This window comes from Temnothorax curvispinosus, unplaced genomic scaffold (assembly GCF_003070985.1).
Source record: "Temnothorax curvispinosus isolate PA1 unplaced genomic scaffold, ASM307098v1 QBEX01011856.1, whole genome shotgun sequence".
In the NCBI taxonomy this organism is placed as follows: Eukaryota; Metazoa; Arthropoda; class Insecta; order Hymenoptera; family Formicidae; genus Temnothorax; species Temnothorax curvispinosus.
In genome coordinates, this window is record NW_020221636.1 from 94,669 (window position 1) to 111,451 (window position 16,783).

General features: G+C 33.6%; 4 protein-coding genes across 9 annotated transcripts; 2 read left to right on the top strand and 2 right to left on the bottom strand.

The window, feature by feature from the left end:
• The first annotated feature begins 3,972 nt into the window (after positions 1–3,972).
• LOC112461840 lies at positions 3,973–7,699 on the top strand. 5 transcript variants are annotated; one of them, XR_003041597.1, is made up of 4 exons: positions 3,973–4,102; positions 6,361–6,905; positions 7,231–7,417; positions 7,603–7,699. XR_003041597.1 is itself a non-coding variant. In XM_025027246.1 (4 exons), the coding sequence occupies exons 1-3, from the start codon at positions 6,328–6,330 to the stop codon at positions 7,419–7,421; spliced, it is 657 nt and encodes a 218-aa protein (XP_024883014.1). In that variant the 5' UTR covers positions 6,289–6,327; the 3' UTR covers positions 7,422–7,455; positions 7,603–7,699. The 5 variants fall into 5 exon arrangements, 3 of the variants coding, with proteins under 3 accessions (XP_024883014.1, XP_024883015.1, XP_024883016.1); XR_003041598.1 differs by lacking the exon at positions 3,973–4,102 and adding an exon at positions 5,326–5,845; XM_025027246.1 differs by lacking the exon at positions 3,973–4,102 and having other exon boundaries at positions 6,289–6,518; positions 6,631–6,905; positions 7,231–7,455.
• A 1,268-nt stretch (positions 7,700–8,967) lies between these two features.
• On the top strand, positions 8,968–10,843 carry LOC112461842 (pyroglutamyl-peptidase 1). The gene is made up of 2 exons (XM_025027249.1): positions 8,968–9,831; positions 10,059–10,843. The coding sequence occupies exons 1-2, from the start codon at positions 9,601–9,603 to the stop codon at positions 10,446–10,448; spliced, it is 621 nt and encodes a 206-aa protein (XP_024883017.1). The 5' UTR covers positions 8,968–9,600; the 3' UTR covers positions 10,449–10,843.
• Positions 10,674–13,178, bottom strand: LOC112461838 (integrator complex subunit 14). Its single transcript, XM_025027243.1, has 6 exons — positions 12,654–13,178; positions 12,258–12,582; positions 11,963–12,174; positions 11,629–11,883; positions 11,221–11,550; positions 10,674–11,122 (listed from the first exon to the last, which is right to left on the bottom strand). The coding sequence occupies exons 1-6, from the start codon at positions 12,828–12,830 to the stop codon at positions 10,898–10,900; spliced, it is 1,524 nt and encodes a 507-aa protein (XP_024883011.1). The 5' UTR covers positions 12,831–13,178; the 3' UTR covers positions 10,674–10,897.
• Positions 13,179–13,835: 657 nt separating this feature from the next.
• On the bottom strand, positions 13,836–14,926 carry LOC112461839. Of its 2 annotated transcripts, none has more exons than XM_025027245.1 (2): positions 14,657–14,926; positions 13,836–14,574 (listed from the first exon to the last, which is right to left on the bottom strand). In XM_025027245.1, the coding sequence occupies exons 1-2, from the start codon at positions 14,686–14,688 to the stop codon at positions 13,839–13,841; spliced, it is 768 nt and encodes a 255-aa protein (XP_024883013.1). In that variant the 5' UTR covers positions 14,689–14,926; the 3' UTR covers positions 13,836–13,838. The 2 variants fall into 2 exon arrangements, with proteins under 2 accessions (XP_024883013.1, XP_024883012.1); XM_025027244.1 differs by having other exon boundaries at positions 13,836–14,578.
• Positions 14,927–16,783: the final 1,857 nt, after the last annotated feature.

The window sequence follows — 16,783 nt, forward strand, 5'->3', positions numbered from 1 at the left end:
AATAAACAAGAGGAAAAGAAAGAGACAGAGAAAGAAAGAGAAAAAGAGAGAAAAATAGAAAGAGAGGCAGGTAAGCCTTAAAATAATAATTAAACTTGTATTGTGCGTAATTCGTCGACGATGAAGATGGTGATATAGCGTGTGTGTTCGTAATTTCTTCGTTCTCCATGATTGGATATGACAAAGTTAAAGATGACAACTAAAAGAAAAAGAAGAAAAGTCGAAAGAGACAGAAAGAAAGAAAAAAAAGAAACAGAGAACGAGAGAGAGAGAAAGAGAGGCGGGGCCGGAGAGTTAAGAATTCACTTTCGTAATCAAAGAGATAAGAAGCATGTTAAACATTTTGTATATAAAAATTGTACGTATTTTTTTGAGGTTTTTAATTAAGGTTATAATGAAAAGTAAGATCATTATACGAGCATTAATAGATGTTACGGAAAATTTATATCTAATTTTTATGTTTTTAATTAATTATTCAAAGTGTATTTATATTGTTGCAAAAAACATAAAATTAATTAAAATAAAGATTTTCCTGTACAAAGTCATTTGAAGGTCATGTTGTTATATATATACCGTTAAATTTTTCTTAATGTGTTATTATTAAAGAGTAATAGCGTTGCAAATGTTGTTTTGTGTAATGATATAGAGAAAAAGCTAATTGGCGCGCGCGTAGCGCGCGCTTGTAATGTTCTAGTATAATAAAATAAAGGAAATGAAAACAACCACTGCATAGTTTATTTTGTAAAGAATTATCTCTTATATTCCGGCAATAAGATAGATTATTTATCATTTATCACACTCTATACAATAAGACACACTAGAAAAAGAAAAAAAATTATTTATTTACCAATTAAACGGTCGAATTTTAAAAATCTTTGGATCATAAACGACTCTGAGTAAAGTATTTTGAATAGGTATATGAAAACCCCGAATGGTCTTCAACCTGTAATAAAAATAATATGTTTCAAAATACTTTTTATATTTAATGTGTGTCGTTTTAGAATTATTTTAAAATAATTTTTTAATAAATAATTTTTAACAAATAATTATTATATTTAACAAAATAATCTAAACATTTAGTAAGTAACAAATTCAAATGTTATGTCTCAATAATTAACCTTAAAAAATAATTCAATACAATAATATAGAACAATATAAATATGAAGAGACACGGTAGTGTCTCGCGCCAAGTACACGCGGAGCGAGACCGACCGTGACTCTTTTACGCGACGCGACGGGTTGCGAGTACCCGAGATGTTGAGATCTCAATAACGAGTGAACGGATCAAGTTCTAAGTAGGCTTGATCGATAGCTTGGGGTCCAATTAGGAGGGGGGGGTTTCTCTTATAATATCCCGCTCCGTGCCCTACGAGCGGAGATATTGCGACGCAAAGTCCAAATGTGAAAATTTTTTATTAAGATACTTCTTCTTCTACTTCTAACGCCGACTTATATGATGACGTCATAATCAGAAACGTTACTTTCACTTTTTCGACGCTGGCGGCGCAGGTATCGCCAGTTTCGATATCGCGCGCGTATTTCGAAATTAGGTCGATAGACTTATCGGTCAGGAGGAAGATTTCTATTTAGGTAAATTAGGTATATACTTATATAATATATATTGAGTCAATTGCTTCATGTTTATCTGGAGAGATTTCGTAGTTTTTGGTGTCTAGGTGTATTAATAACTTTAAATCTGAATGTAGGACACGTAGATATCGAATTCGAGGTATTAATACACGTAGACACCGAAAACTACGGAGCGCACTATGTGGACCTCGTCATCGGCAACGTGGGACACCTAGACATCAAATTCAACGTATTATTACACCTGGACACCGAAAACTGTAGAGCGCACTATCTGGAACCCGTCATCGGCAACCTGGAACACGTGGACATCGAATTCAAGGTATTAATACACCTGGATACCGAAAACTATGAAGCGCACTATGTGGACCTCGTCATCGGCAACCTGGGACACCTAGACATCGAATTCAAGCTTGATTCATAAGAATCGACTTAAAAATTCCCTAGCGGCAGAATTAAAATTATGTCATGATTAACATGTACCTAAGATTTATAGAATCGTTATTAATTTTATTATATATCTCAATTGCGCGAATCTCAAATATGTTTTGTAAAAATTATGCATAATATTCCTATGCAAGGATACTTGTTTAATTATTTCTTTCTATTGCATTTAAGTATAGAAAAATATACAATTTCTATGTGTTTGCATTTTATATTTAATGAGCAGGCAATTAAATATATATGATTCAATTTGCGTCTATGTCTCTTTATTGACTGACATAGTTATATACTTTTAAATCTTTTTCTTTTCTAAAATTTAATCAATTGAATAGCAAAAACTACGTTATCATATTATATATTTTTGGTACGTAGTGTGCAAATGTATTTTGAAATAAAGATTATATATTTTTTACTGAATTATTTACACACACGTGCGGTTTCAGAGAATCATTTATCGCCAACTCAAATATGTTCCTACTCAACTGTTAAAATATGAAAGATAATTTTATCTAGTTGTGACATTCGCTCGAATTCCCGAAATAATTTTCAAGGATGTGAGTACGAATATATATATATCGTACTATTTAATATTTATAATTAATAGAAAATTATAAACGATGCGTTATGTATGAGAAATTTAACAGAATTGCTTTTATCAAATAGAATTAATTTGCGATTAGTTAAAGGGAATAAAAGAATAAACAAATCAGGTAAATTTCAGACACGTGTTACAGGTGTCCATCTGTAATTATCAAAAATATCGATACCTGAACATATACAGTTGCGAACAACATTCAGTAAGACACGCGAATAAAAATAAATAAAAAATTTTACAGTTAACGACTTATTAACATTAATCATGTTATATTGCGATTATGTTTTATATTAAAATTAAAAAATATATACAAGGTGTACAACTAAAAGGGTTACAGATTATTATTTTTAAAAAACTAAGCAAAATATTAAATTGTTACTGTTACCTCTGTAATTCTTTGTGACCACTAAAAAATACACATGTAAACTTTGTATTTAAATATCTTGTATTCCCTTGTTAAATTTAAACACAATTTAAAGATTTTTCAAAGTAGTGCAACAATTATTTTTTGAGGCTTATCATTAACACCGATCTCTCTGTTAAGAGCTGCGATGTTAGTCTGCGGTGGTCCACCTATCATAGAAGCGCCCGTGTCGACGACAGCTTGACAGCCTTCCGAACAAAAGGTGTAATTTTTTACTTGAATCCTACAGTGGGATAGCATTACCAATTAGCTGACATATTATCCGTGGTTGACATACGTAATTTAGAAAAAAAAACTACATACTTATCTATTTTAAATTCCCAGTATTCTAGGCGGGTAACATTAATTTAAATAAAATTTTTTAATCTTATAAAATTGTTATCATACATTCTTTTCTAATTGACACAATGTAAAGATTTTTCAAAGTAGTGTAACAATTATTTTTTGAGGCAATATATTATATATGTTCTCTCTGTAATTGGCGCTGTAATTTAAAGAGATATCATTTCTTTTTTGTAATTGTAATAGATCACTTAAAGCGCGACTCTTCTTTTTGATAAGGTAACATAATTTTGTAATGTGTATCACTTGGGTTATAATTTTTCGGAAATAAAGATACTGCTGCTTAGATTTTTTCAAGATTTTTCGAGATATAAAGATTACGTCTACCACTTGTTACTTAGGTTTTTCCGATGTCTTTATATACACCATATCTCTCTCATACTTCAGTTAAGACTTGCAAGCAACCTAAATAATAAAATCATTATATTATAGTTATAGTTCCTTTTTTTTCAAAATTTCGGGTTAACCCTGAAGAGCATATGTGGGGTAATACGGTATCCCACGCAAAATTTAAATTACGCCCCTGACTTAGGAAGATTAGTTTTCATACCGAGACCCTAACCATAATTCAGTTTAGTCATCCGGCAGTCGACCTCCGTACGTCATTCAGCGAGTGCGTTAGATCCGTACAAAAACTGTGACCGAAAAAGAAAATCATTTGGAGTAACGTATTACCCCCGGTCGGCCGTTTACGCTCGACATTTACCACAGTAAGTATATTTCAGATTTTTTGTAAAAATGACTCGTTTTGGCGTTTTCAACGTGTATTCAAAAGTTTTTTGTGTAAAAATTTTTTATTGACAAAAAAAGCATTGTAAAGCATTGTAAAAACGACGTGACGAGCATAGAATGACCCTGTGCTGTTCTTGCACAGCAACTGATTAAAACTTTGTAAAGTTTTTGTGGAGTTAATTTTATACTGTTTCCATATACTTTTATAACTTATGACTATTTTTCAAATAAATAATAATCGACAGAATCTGTTTTACTTTCCATTTCTTGCGATTTTTCCCATCCGACAGTTTTTCGTCATTTCCTCTACTTCAGACGTTCAAAAATATACTATTTTTTTAAGAAACGAAAAATTCGCTTACATGCTCTTGAAGGTTGTCTATTCGTTTTTATAAAAAAAGTCATTTCAACCAAATTTTTGGTTTTTTGTTTTGTTTGTCGAAATTTTTTTTCTGTTTTTTTTTTACTACCAGAAACTGATGACTACTATTGTCTTCCCTATTAAAAAGCAAAAAAAATTATCTATTACAAAGTTTTTTAACAACAAATAGAAACATTATACACGCGGTACAAGTTTGGGGTAATTTATTACCCCGCTTGGCCTTTCACGTATGAGAAAATTCATATATGCTCTCTAAGGTTAATAAAAACAATAATCAGTTAGCAAATACTATACATAAATCATGGCACTCATATCTTAATACATAATTAGTTAAAACAAGTAAAAGTAAATTCCCTAGTATGATTATTAAACTGGGTGGAAGTAGCGACAGGATATGATGATTCTTTAAGCTCATTAAAAATAAATGGATTATGGTTTAATTGTTTAGTTTCTAATAATTATATTATCAGAACTATCAATGATAAGATATTGTCAAATGGCAAAGTTAGAATATTGATTTTCTTTTAAACAATAATTAAAATTTAGAGATTATTTAAATAAATGCGTCAATCAAAATGTAAGTAATTATAAAAAAGCAACAGAAGAGAAATAATCCAAAGTTAATCCTGTGATAATAATTTAATAAATCACATTATTATCATTATCATTATCATTATCATTATCGTTATCGTTATCGTTATCGTTATCGTTATCGTTATCATTATCATTATCATTATCATTATCATTATTATTATAGTAATTTACACATCCTTGCACTTAAAAAGTGTATTAAATATTTATATGTGTGTAATATTTGCAGATTATTGAACAAATTCACTTCTACACACTTCCACACACATTTATACAAGAATACATCTATGTAATGTATATAGATGTTCGCGATTCAGCGTGCGGCAGACCAATGAGCGACGTCGTTCCACGGGTGGCGCGCTTTCAGGCGCAGCCGTCGCACGAGTCTCTCGCTTGTGGGTCACCGACAATATAGAAGAATAGGAAGTTTTTTATATGACAAGGAAAGGGTTTTGGAGTTGCTAAATACCGTGTTATACCGTGAAAGTTATGAGCCACAAGATTTTGTAAATTCTAAAAAAATATTTAAAAAATTTTTCTTTCCCGAATTGAAAATTGAATGTTTTCCGAAGATCGTACAATATATACCTGACAATCTACGGCATTTTTACTCGGACTTACCAGAAATAGCATATAAAGCAAAATGTAATAAATGTGGTAGCATTATATTATCTTATTTAACAATATATTGAAATTTAAGAAGACATTTAAAAATATATCATGACTTGATGAACCAAAGTCAACATGAGTAAGTACACACACACACAATTAACAACTTATTAAAATACTAAAAATTATATAAAATAAATGTAATGATAAAACAATCAATAGCTAAAGAAAATTGAGCGAATAAGAGCTTTCATAAAAAACTACGGCATCTATAAAAAACTATTTGCAATTTCGATCATAAAATGTGCCTTTCCAATCTTATTGTAAGTGTAATAATATTTGAAAAAATTTAAATCGTTTATATTCACATTTTTATGCATTATAAACATATATAAATTTGACAATATAGGTATACGATTCGTATTTGAATCATCTGGATTCAAAATTTTCGAATAGTTCGGATTCGAATCATAGAAATTCGAATTGGAATCAAATCGAATATTACCGATTCGATTCGATTCAATTCGTATAGGTATTCGAATAGTTCGCACGTCTCTAATAGAAAGCTCGTAAGACTGGTTAATTAAACCCAATAAATAACCATTATTTTGTTTATAAATAATGTGGTACAATTGTCCCCCTTTACTGTTACAGTTGTCCCGGAGATTAGGACGGAGAATAGGCGGAGGTTATCTGCCTATCATCTGTTTAGCAACAACAGTGATTGCTACATGCAAGATCAATCTCCCCACTATAGTAGCCATTCGTCACGAAAAGATTAAGCGGTTAAATGCTAATAAAAAATTATACACGTACGCGCGATAATTTTATCTATAAGCATATTGTACATACGTGCACATTATGCCGTCATTTTCTAAATTGTATTTTTTAAAAACCTGCGTCAATCTTTCAAACGTGCCTTAGCCGCTCGGCGCTATCTGTCAATACGTACGAGAAAGAGTACAAAGGAAGGCACAGTTCAAATGTCATCACGCTATGGGACCTAAAGGGACTGTATATAAAAGCCTCACCGTGCATGGCTTCGTCAAAAAGAAAGTCGACGTCCAAAGCAAATAAAGTAGCAAATAAAGCTCGAGTCGTACGGAAAGACAAAGCTATGGCATCGAAAATACTTGTGGTACTTGTAATGGTCAGCATCATCGGTTTGATCGTACCAGAAATTTCAGCAGTGCCAGCATGTGAGTAACTAAAACTTCTTGTGCTTATATATACAAGCATTGTTATTCCCCAGACAACACGAATGTCTCAAATCAAATTGTGTTCACTGGGTTATCAATCGTTTAAGCCTTTATCCAGGTAGAATAGCAAGTCACAATAAAATCAAAATGATGTCAAAATGACGGCAAAATGAATTTTTTTGTCATTTTACCATCATTTTACCATTATTTTGACGTTTTTTGACCTTATATTGTGACTTTCGTGTTCTACTTGTATAAGCTATGCTCAAGCGAAACATGTATATAGTTACCTAGTTGAGAATTAATAGTTTTGTTTTCATCGTAGATTATTTTTTTGGTGGTCAGCGAAAATGTAATCCGGGAAAATGGTACCGTGTTGAATGTATCTACTGTATCTGCACTGAAGCGGGCACAGAAGACTGCAGGGATGAATATTGCGGGTATTTCTTGCCAGGTACCAATACGTGGGTTAAAACGCCAGTAGTTCCAGTACCTGATGATTACTGGCAATGGTGAAATATAAAAACTTCTATGAATTTAATATTTTAATGTGAGAAAATAGGATTTGACAATTTTTATATTATATTGGCATAATAGTATTGTGCATTAATTGTTATGCAATCATACATCTATGTATTTCTAAAAGTTAATTGCGCTTTACACGATTTTTTGTTAATCTTTTTTATTTCCCTTTCAGATCCGTATCATTGATGGTGAATGTACAAGAACCGCCGCGGTTTATGTAATAATCATAAAATAAAGACATAAAAAAGTAAAGAAACCCGTTAAATATACGTACTATTCGAAAAACTATAATTCAGATTACCTATATTTTTGTATTTTATTTTTATACAAAAGTTTGTACAAAAATAATAGTATTACAATTATAATTGCAGCTATATTAATTATTTATTTAAGCATTCTTTGCAAATAAACTCCACATTATGTTGCAGTACACAATTATTTTGTATATATTATATATCTTATAGTAAACATGAAGCTGTGGTAGTAATCATATAGCTTTCGTAACATTTACTTTTTCTATTACATAGCTTCATATTTACAATAAGAAATACTAAATAATTATTGTATATATTGCAACATAATGTGGAGTTATTTGCGTACAAAGAATACTTAAACAAATAATAATAAACGTTGCTTTATATCTTTGTTATAACTGTTCAAAAATATATATATAAAGAACTTTAAATTGAGCTAAGCAGAAAGAGAAATTATGATAAAAATTTTATAAAATTAAAAAATCTTTACACGACAATTATATAACAATTCTCTTAATATATACCTCTAATTTCATCCCAATAGATATAATAGTCCCTTTAGGAAATACCGGCCCTATATTGTCTAATTGCGAAATCTATCTAATAATATAAATCTAACTCTCTAAAAGTCGAAGAATGAAATACCACTCAAAACGAGTGAAATGCAAGTGTAACGAAAAGTGAATTGAGCCTGTGCACTTTGAGTAATTTGCCACTCTGAAAAAGAGTTAAATTGCGCTTTATAAGTTGAAATTAAATCGCACTCTATTTGAGTGAATGAGCACTCTTTTCGAGGGCAGCAGATCAGTGTCCATATAGGAGTGAATAATTATCACTCTACAATTTTGAGTGGAAAATTTCACTCTGTTAGAGTCATCATTTATCATTCGATCTTTAATGAATCGTGATTCACTATAGCTTTTAGTCGAGATCGTATCACTCCGGTAGAGTAACCGCTCTAAAAATTTGAGTGAAAAATTCACTTATGATGAGTGTCCGCATTTACTCAAATTAGAGTGACAACCCTCTCTTTTGGAGTAACTATAGCTATCACAATCACTCAAATATATTAGTAGTAAAACCACTGTATGAGATTTAGAGAGTATGTGTATTTCTTTTTTTTCAACTTGACGCTACAATTGCTTCGAAACATTCTTCTTTGCTCTTTTTTTTTAATAAAGAAAAAAAAGAAGAAAAAAGCTTCAAAACATTTGTAGCGTCAAGTGCTGGATCGCAGTAGGTCTATGTCATCTATATTGTATTTCACAAGCGGCATTCACCAATTCACCTTCAGACCTCGATAATCGCAAGAAACGTAAGGTGGGCTTCCGTGACTCGGGATCTGTCGAGGAACTACGATTCTCGAAGTCGAAATAGTCGAACAGGTCGAAAGAGCAATTAATGGCGACAATCGAGTCTGCTCGTTCCATCTGCAAGTCGAAATGAGTTATACACGCGGCCACACGGAACGCGTTATTTCTCATTCCCTGATCATTTCCTTGACACTTGGGATCGTTTCGTCAAATGCATATATACTACTCTATCGTGGATTATAAAATGCAACACAGACATAAAATCGTTGGACGTCGTTCAATGCGCGTCCTACGCGCGCGATATTTGTAGATTTGCAGATATACTGGCGCGCAATCGTGATAAATATTTGAGAGAGGCTTCCTAATAACGTCTGTCATCCTGCGAATGTCGAGCAAACTCGCTCGACTCTAGTGATTCGCGTTAAATCAATAAATCATTCGGCGGATCCGCGCTTGGGTGCGGCGGCTGCCATCACGTCGGAGCGTTATCCGGCTCCGATAACGCGCCGATAAGAAATCAAATTGCAAGCGACTCGAGCGTCCATCGGACTATAATCGTCGGGTGTCATCGCCGATGACTCATCGGAGGAGGATCCCGCGAAAATGCTGAGTTGCAAAATGGGTGCCGATTCCAAATGTATCCTGGTGACCGGCTTCGGCCCGTTTGCCGCTCACGCGAGGAATGCGAGCTGGGAGGCGGTGGAGGAATTGCAGAAACTGTGGACGAACTCTGTGGAATTTCCCGACGTTGAACTGGTCGCGGAAGAAGTCCCCGTCTCGTACGATTATGTGTCCAACCGTGTTCCTCATCTCTGGAAGAAACACAGTCCATTGGTAATTAAGTATAGTGTTCCCAGACAGCATGCATGTCCAAAATCGGACATAAAACGTCTTAAAGACATGTTTAAGACCTCTTTAAGACGTTTTTTATAATATAATGTCTAAAAGACGGTACGTCTTTATGACGTCTTATGTCCCGATTTTGAACATATGGTGCTGTCTGGGTTGCAACTCGAGCTACGCAATTTCTCGACACATATACTTATTATTTCCTATTTTAGATTGTTCTACACGTGGGTGTGTCGCACAAAGCTGATTCTCTAACGATAGAGTGTCACGCCTGCAGCAACGGCTACAAGAGGTTCGACATAGATAATAAATACCCTGATGAAACGAACGTCGAGTGCAGCGTCCTGGAAACTGGAGTAGATGTCGAAAAACTTTGCGATAGTGTGAATGAAAACTCCGAAAGAAGTGGATGCAAAGCCTGCGTCTCGTACGATGCCGGCAGATATTTATGCGAATATATATTTTATCAATCTCTTTCTGTTGAGCCGACAAAGACTCTGTTTGTACATGTTCCAGACTTTGACAAGTACTCCAGTATACAAACTGCAAACGGTTTATACGATATTTTGTGTTATTTATTGAGAAATTTGAAATCCAGTTAACAGTCGTAATCTGTTTAGCTGTCAGTAATTAATAATAGGATACAATAAAAACAATGATATAATTTTATAAAAATCTATGTGCTTAAGGCCTGTACACGTATATACGACATAATATCTAGAAATATAAAAAGGTTAAGAATGTAAGATATGTAATATAAATAATGTGATGTGATAAAAATAACAGTCTTAATCTATTAAGCAGTAATTAATAACAGAGAACAGTAGTTAAGCAATAATTTTATAATCTATGTGTTCAAGGCCTATATACTTTCTTAAATCTAGAAGCAAAAAATTTAAAAATATAAGATAGATGTGTAATATAAATAATATAATGTGATATTCTTATAGGATAAGGCATATGATTATGGCAAATACAAGTTTCATTTTTTGCTGTATAAATGTCCAGCTTTGATACAAATGTAATAACACTCCAATTACTGCATCGCAACTTATGATCCAGGTTGAAATTTCGTCCGTTCAGGTGGAATGTTGTATCTAAGCTCGTGAAATTCTGGCTTTCTGATCATCGATGCAACGTGCCCCATTTGGATCGTACAGTCGGGATTTAGATTCGGTGGTAGCAACGTGCATTCTCGCTCTAAGATGCACGCTAATCCTTCTAATAGCTCGATGAATCCTATAGACGCTGCTGCACGCCGTAATCTGTTTACCTCCTATGCGACAAAAATAATCATTTCGTAAAAATTCCATCATTTAAATTATATGCAATAGTCTTGCATTTTTAGTCCATCTAATTGAATGATCACATTACCTTGTAAAAGTTCTGTGTCTTGTCTGGTAATTTTCTCGCATGTCTCAATATTTTTTGAATATCAGATTGTAAGCCAACTTGGCGAATCCATGAAGGAGCATTTTGCGTATAGCTTCTCTTTTCAGCTGGTCTAACTGGAAAACTAACTGGAGAGCTTTTGACTGTATCTAATGGGCCTAAATTGCTGAAATTGCCTAACCACGGTACAACGTCAGATCCTGGCTCTAATACCGTTAGCATTAAGTTGGATTTCTTCTTAGTATCCGCCCAAGAGTATATAAATCCATACCATTCGTTGTTCAACATACAAAGAGCTGCCATATTTTCCACCTGCAAAGTATATTAATTATCTATCAACTTAATCAAATGCAAATAATAATAATTGCTAGATATCGAGCAAGACATTACCTTTAGTGCTCCGTGAAGCAATACGCAAAAAGACGGCATTTTTCCCTCGTCTCCGTTTTCATCAGTATCTGAATCCTCTTCTAATGATACGCCTTGCATACTTGAATTTTTCTCTGTTACCAATGGCAATACTAAGTGCCTAGAAATGGAACTTGGGCTACCAACATCTCCTACAGATATAAATCCACATATTTCTATGGTTTTTGATATTGCCAAGCCCGGGGTTAACTCGAAATCCGTCTTCTTTGTGTAAGGCTGAAACGTATGAAGTATTGCAGTGTCTATGCAACTGTGTTTATAGTAATCTAGCATGTTCCCATGTTTCTCAATTTACCATGGGAGCTGGCGATAATAAAATGCGGGAGCCTAAATGGCCACACTTTAGGTATCCTTGGAAGGAAACATAATTCGCTTCAGCTAGCTTCTGGAAGCAAGCCGCGACGGAGTATTTGCTAAGCGGTAGGTCAGGAACTAGTACAATACTGTCGCCACCAGCTAGATCAACTAAACGTTGATAGAGAGGTAAACCGATCTGCAAACTAGGGTCTGAAAACATATATGCAAGTGATATATTTAAATATATACGAAATAAAAGGTGAATAAAAGTATGTTTACGTTTCTCGACTTACCCTGCTGCGACCCGATGCAAACTATACTTAATTTCCCTGGGTATGGAAAAGGTAATGGAAAGGGATTTGTGTCTTGTGCGATATTCAAAGAACTCAAAGAATTGCCTAAAGACATTTGTCCTATGCCAGGATTACCATCCGTAATTAATATCACTTGGCAAGCAGTGGCGTTACCCCATTCCGCCATAATTACATTGTTAACCCCGTGCAATGCTCCTTCGATGCACGTCTTGTCCCACTCCTCGATAGTTTGCAACTTTGCACGTATGCTGTCATAATCACGCGTGAACGGGCAAACTATTTCGTATAACGACGAGAATACAATCTGAAAAATTCGTCAAGTTTACATATATTAGTATACCTATTGTACTTCACAGCATTAGTCTGTCTTCTTACCAGCGACACAAATTCTAGTTTCGAGTTAACTTGCAAGTAGTGTAGTAGAGAGTTTATCCCATGCACCGCTAAGTGATGCCGTGTCAACGGTTCATTTTGCAAATTGTCATTCGTCCCACCTGTCAATACAGGTCTCCTCATTGAGAGAGAGACGTCCAACGCTATAACCGTAGGCATTTTGACGCCCGAGTAAAGATTAGCGTAAAGTGATTAGAAACTAGAGACACTCTCATAATATATTTATGAACTGCATACAGCTTCTTTTTTGCCGAATCTGTATAAACTTATTGTTCGATGCGAACGTATAGGTTACACAGAGAGCCACGTATTAAACTTTCCTCTGCATCGATTTCCTTTCCTCGCGAAAAGGAGGTTATTCGTCTGGAGTTAATAAATAGGTACTTGAAAATTTCTTTAACGATACTTCTGTCATGCTAATGAATTTTTCGGCAAAAATGGTGCCGTGTATCGACGCATCGGTCCACAACTTGACTACTTGACGACTAACGAGTGTTTCGGATACTTTAACCCATGGTAGAAATACAAGGGTATGCTCTTGCGCATATTTCCGAACCCAGCCAATCAGCGACTTGCCCAACCTTACGTCACACTGAGCGGCACATTTAAGCAGCGAATCTATAATAGTCATTTATAAAAGCATTTTGAGCGGACAATATGTGAATACAAAATAATGTTGATCATTTATGTGAGAGAAAATTCTGTTTTATAAATAAATAAATATATATGAACAAAAATATATAAATATAAAAAACGCACGTGACATACGGATAAACGCTCATCGTTTCCCGAATTTGTCTCTCGTTGTAGATGTTAGAAACGTTATTGTTATTTGACGAATTTTATAATTATTTTATGTGGATTTGTCTAAATATATGATATTACAGAAAATATAATTATTATTAAGAAAAAAAGAATTGTGTGCATTGAATAAAAATCATTGCGACGTACGGAAAAATTTCACATAAAACGAGATTTTAATTTCCAGTCATTTATTATTAAAATTCTGCGAATTATTAGTTTTAATCAAAACTGGTCGGAAAACGATTGGAAAAGAATTGTCAGCTGAGACGCAAAACAAAAATATATTGTGGCGTACGACATAAAGAACTATATATGCAGAGGAAAGATGCAGATAAAAGATCAAATAACAATAAATGCAAATATTTAATATACAGGTTTTTTATTAGTAAATTTTGACATCTTTCTTCTTTTTTGCCTGTGATTTGCGATTGCAATCGCTCGGTTCATTTCGCGCAGCCTAATATATGTCCTAGTCCTAATGAGGCATAGTAATGCCTCTCTCGGTATTTTAATTTTCAATTGTGGTTCTATTATTTTTGCTAAGTTTTGAAATATAAGATTTTCTTTATTCAAACTGGATCCGTGATATTTAGCAAACTCAATATTCATTATACGAGCACATTGTAATAATTTGTCACTCGGATACATACATTTTCCTCGCGAAATAACTTGCAGCCAATCTTGGTCACCCGTTGTTTCCAATTGGCGCGTTTCAATACCTAATGTTTTATCTGTGCTTTTAAATCTAAATGCTACGTATCCGGCTATATATTTTGCTTTATATTTTGCTGGTGTCTGTTCTTCTGTACTGGACGATGCTGCTGTCTGTTCTTCTGTACTGGACGATGCTGGTGTCTGTTCTTCTATACTGGACGATGCTGGTGTCTGTTCAACATCCATCGAAACTTCATTTGATACAGGCAAAGGCATTGTTTCAGCTAATACATTTTCGTTTGATGTTAGTGGAGGTACTGCATGGAGATGCAACGTCGGGATAGCATCAGGATGTATCTTCCTAGTTCGTGTAGGTGAATAACCTAGTAGATGTTCTTGTAAGGGCTTCGTAAAAGCTTCATCAGCAAAATGCTTCGAACATATCCTAGCTGAAGCAAACAAGGTTTAAGATTCTTAAATATATGCTTATAATAATAAACAAGAGAAATCTATACAAAAGTACAAACCATATTTTGGTGAAATATTTTCTTTTCCGCATGCTTGACGCCACTTATTAAACAGTGCTGGATCCTTTGGGAAGGAAAAATATTTTATTTTATTTCCTTCGATCTTTCTGGTCTTTGCCAGATAGTTCCCACACCCTTTCACATTACACGTCATTGCGTACACTGTAATAATCACAAACGAATTACTCGACATAAACAGCGAACCGAGCGAACGCAGCCATTGCGAATCACCGAGTACATCCGATTCATTCCGATGCTACACGAATATGACGTAAGTTTAGATAAAAGTGGTGGGAATGCGCAGTGGTCTGACACGGTATGAGCATACCCTTGTATTTCTACCATGCTTTAACCCTAACCTATTCTGAGTTCCACTTCGATCATACGGCACGAATGTTTACATTTCGGCGGCGTTCATAAAACGCCTGCTAATGTACTTGATAAAATTTTATAGAAATGTAGCATATGTTTATTTTAGTTTTCTCTTTAAAAGATTAAATTAGAATATTTTACGACATACAGATATATTCTTTATTAGCAGATAAGGATGTTTGGGTTGTACATACAATACCAGCAAAAAGTGATTAAAATTTGAAAACTGCAGATTTCTTAGGTTTATATCGTTTGAAATATAAAATTAATAAATTTATATTACATAAGAAGTTCAATATCGTATAAATAACATGATTTTTAATGTCTTCAAAAAAGGGAATATTTATAATTAATATTTTTCACCTCTATGAAGTTGGCCGGACAACTTCAACGTATGGAACTTTCATTAATTGGAATCGATTGGTGGTCGTTTGGTGGTCTTTGGTAGTCTAGTCCGATCGTTTGGTGGTTAGTCGTTTTCCTGTAAAATAAAAATGAAATTTCCGGTGTGAAGTTAGCCGGACAATTTTTATTTTTCAACCAATTTAATTTTTTTATAACTCATTCGACGCGGATTCGTTTGGTGGTCACGAATATCATCGGTAAAACGTTTGGTGGTCAACCGTTTTCCCAGAAAATAGAAAAAACCGTACTCTCACGCCATTGGTCGCCATTGGTTAAAATTTATGACTTTCTCTTGATAATCCAATATAATTTAAAAAATTTTTGCTTCCTCATAGAGGAAGCTTTGTGATGGTAAAAAAATTTTTTTTCGAGATTTTGATGGAAATAGGTTTAGAATGTTCTAAAATGTCGAAAAATCGTATTAGTAAAAAATGTCCGGAAGTATGTATGTATGTGTGTGTGTGTGTGTGTGTGTGTGTGTGTATGTGTGTGTGTACGGATTTTTTGTACACGCATCTACTTCTACAATTTTTTAGATACCGGGTTGAAATTTTACACATAAATAGAGTATTATAGAAAGTATGTCCTCCTCAAATTTTATTGAAATCGGTCGACCGGTATAGATTTTATGCAGATTTTTATTTATAAAAAAAATGTGTTTTACGCTGCAGCTTTTTCATTATTTGAGATAGCGATTTATTTTTAATTCTATTATATTTTTCAGTTTTTTCTACCCCTATTTCATATATAATTAATTAAAATTTGGTTTATTAGTTCTCGAGTTACGGACGTTTGAAATTTCGGAGAATCCGTACATAATTTTTACGCTACAGTTTTCTCAATATTTGAGATAGCGATCTATATCTAATTCTATCATATTTTCCAGTTTTTTCTACCCCTATTTCATATATAATTAATTAAAATTTGGTTTATTAGTTCTCGAGTTATGGACGTTTGAAATTTTGGAGAATCCGTACATAATTAGAACCCTGGGACGTTTGAAATTTCGGAGAATCCGTACATAATTAGAACCCTGATAATTATATATCAAACAGGGGTAGAAAAGACTGATGAAAGCGATTTATTTTTAACTCTATTATATTTTTCAGTTTTTTCTACCCCTATTTCATATATAATTCATTAAAATTTGATTGATTAGATCTCGTGTTACACACATTTGAAATTTCTGAGAATTCGTACATATATTTAATGAATTATATATGAAAAAAAAGACTGAAGAATATAATAGAATTAGAAAAGTTGCCAATATTAAATCGGAATAGGTTTTATGGAGATTTTATGGTGCTTCCTTAGAGTTATTAAGTGTGCAAGTTGAAACTTGGACATTGC

Coding starts and splice junctions, on each gene's coding strand:
- LOC112461842 (XM_025027249.1), top strand. CDS start 9,601: ATGCTGAGTTGCAAAATGGGTGCCGATTCCAAATGTATCCTGGTGACC. Junction 9,832..10,058: donor GGAAGAAACACAGTCCATTG/GTAATTAAGTAT, acceptor TTCCTATTTTAG/ATTGTTCTACACGTGGGTGT.
- LOC112461838 (XM_025027243.1), bottom strand. CDS start 12,830: ATGCCTACGGTTATAGCGTTGGACGTCTCTCTCTCAATGAGGAGACCT. Junction 12,175..12,257: donor TTGCATCGGGTCGCAGCAGG/GTAAGTCGAGAA, acceptor ATATGTTTTCAG/ACCCTAGTTTGCAGATCGGT. Junction 11,123..11,220: donor AGACACAGAACTTTTACAAG/GTAATGTGATCA, acceptor TTTGTCGCATAG/GAGGTAAACAGATTACGGCG.
- LOC112461839 (XM_025027244.1), bottom strand. CDS start 14,849: ATGTCGAGTAATTCGTTTGTGATTATTACAGTGTACGCAATGACGTGT. Junction 14,579..14,656: donor AAATATTTCACCAAAATATG/GTTTGTACTTTT, acceptor TGTTTGCTTCAG/CTAGGATATGTTCGAAGCAT.
- LOC112461840 (XM_025027246.1), top strand. CDS start 6,328: ATGTGGTACAATTGTCCCCCTTTACTGTTACAGTTGTCCCGGAGATTA. Junction 6,519..6,630: donor GCTAATAAAAAATTATACAC/GTACGCGCGATA, acceptor AACGTGCCTTAG/CCGCTCGGCGCTATCTGTCA. Junction 6,906..7,230: donor AATTTCAGCAGTGCCAGCAT/GTGAGTAACTAA, acceptor TTTTCATCGTAG/ATTATTTTTTTGGTGGTCAG.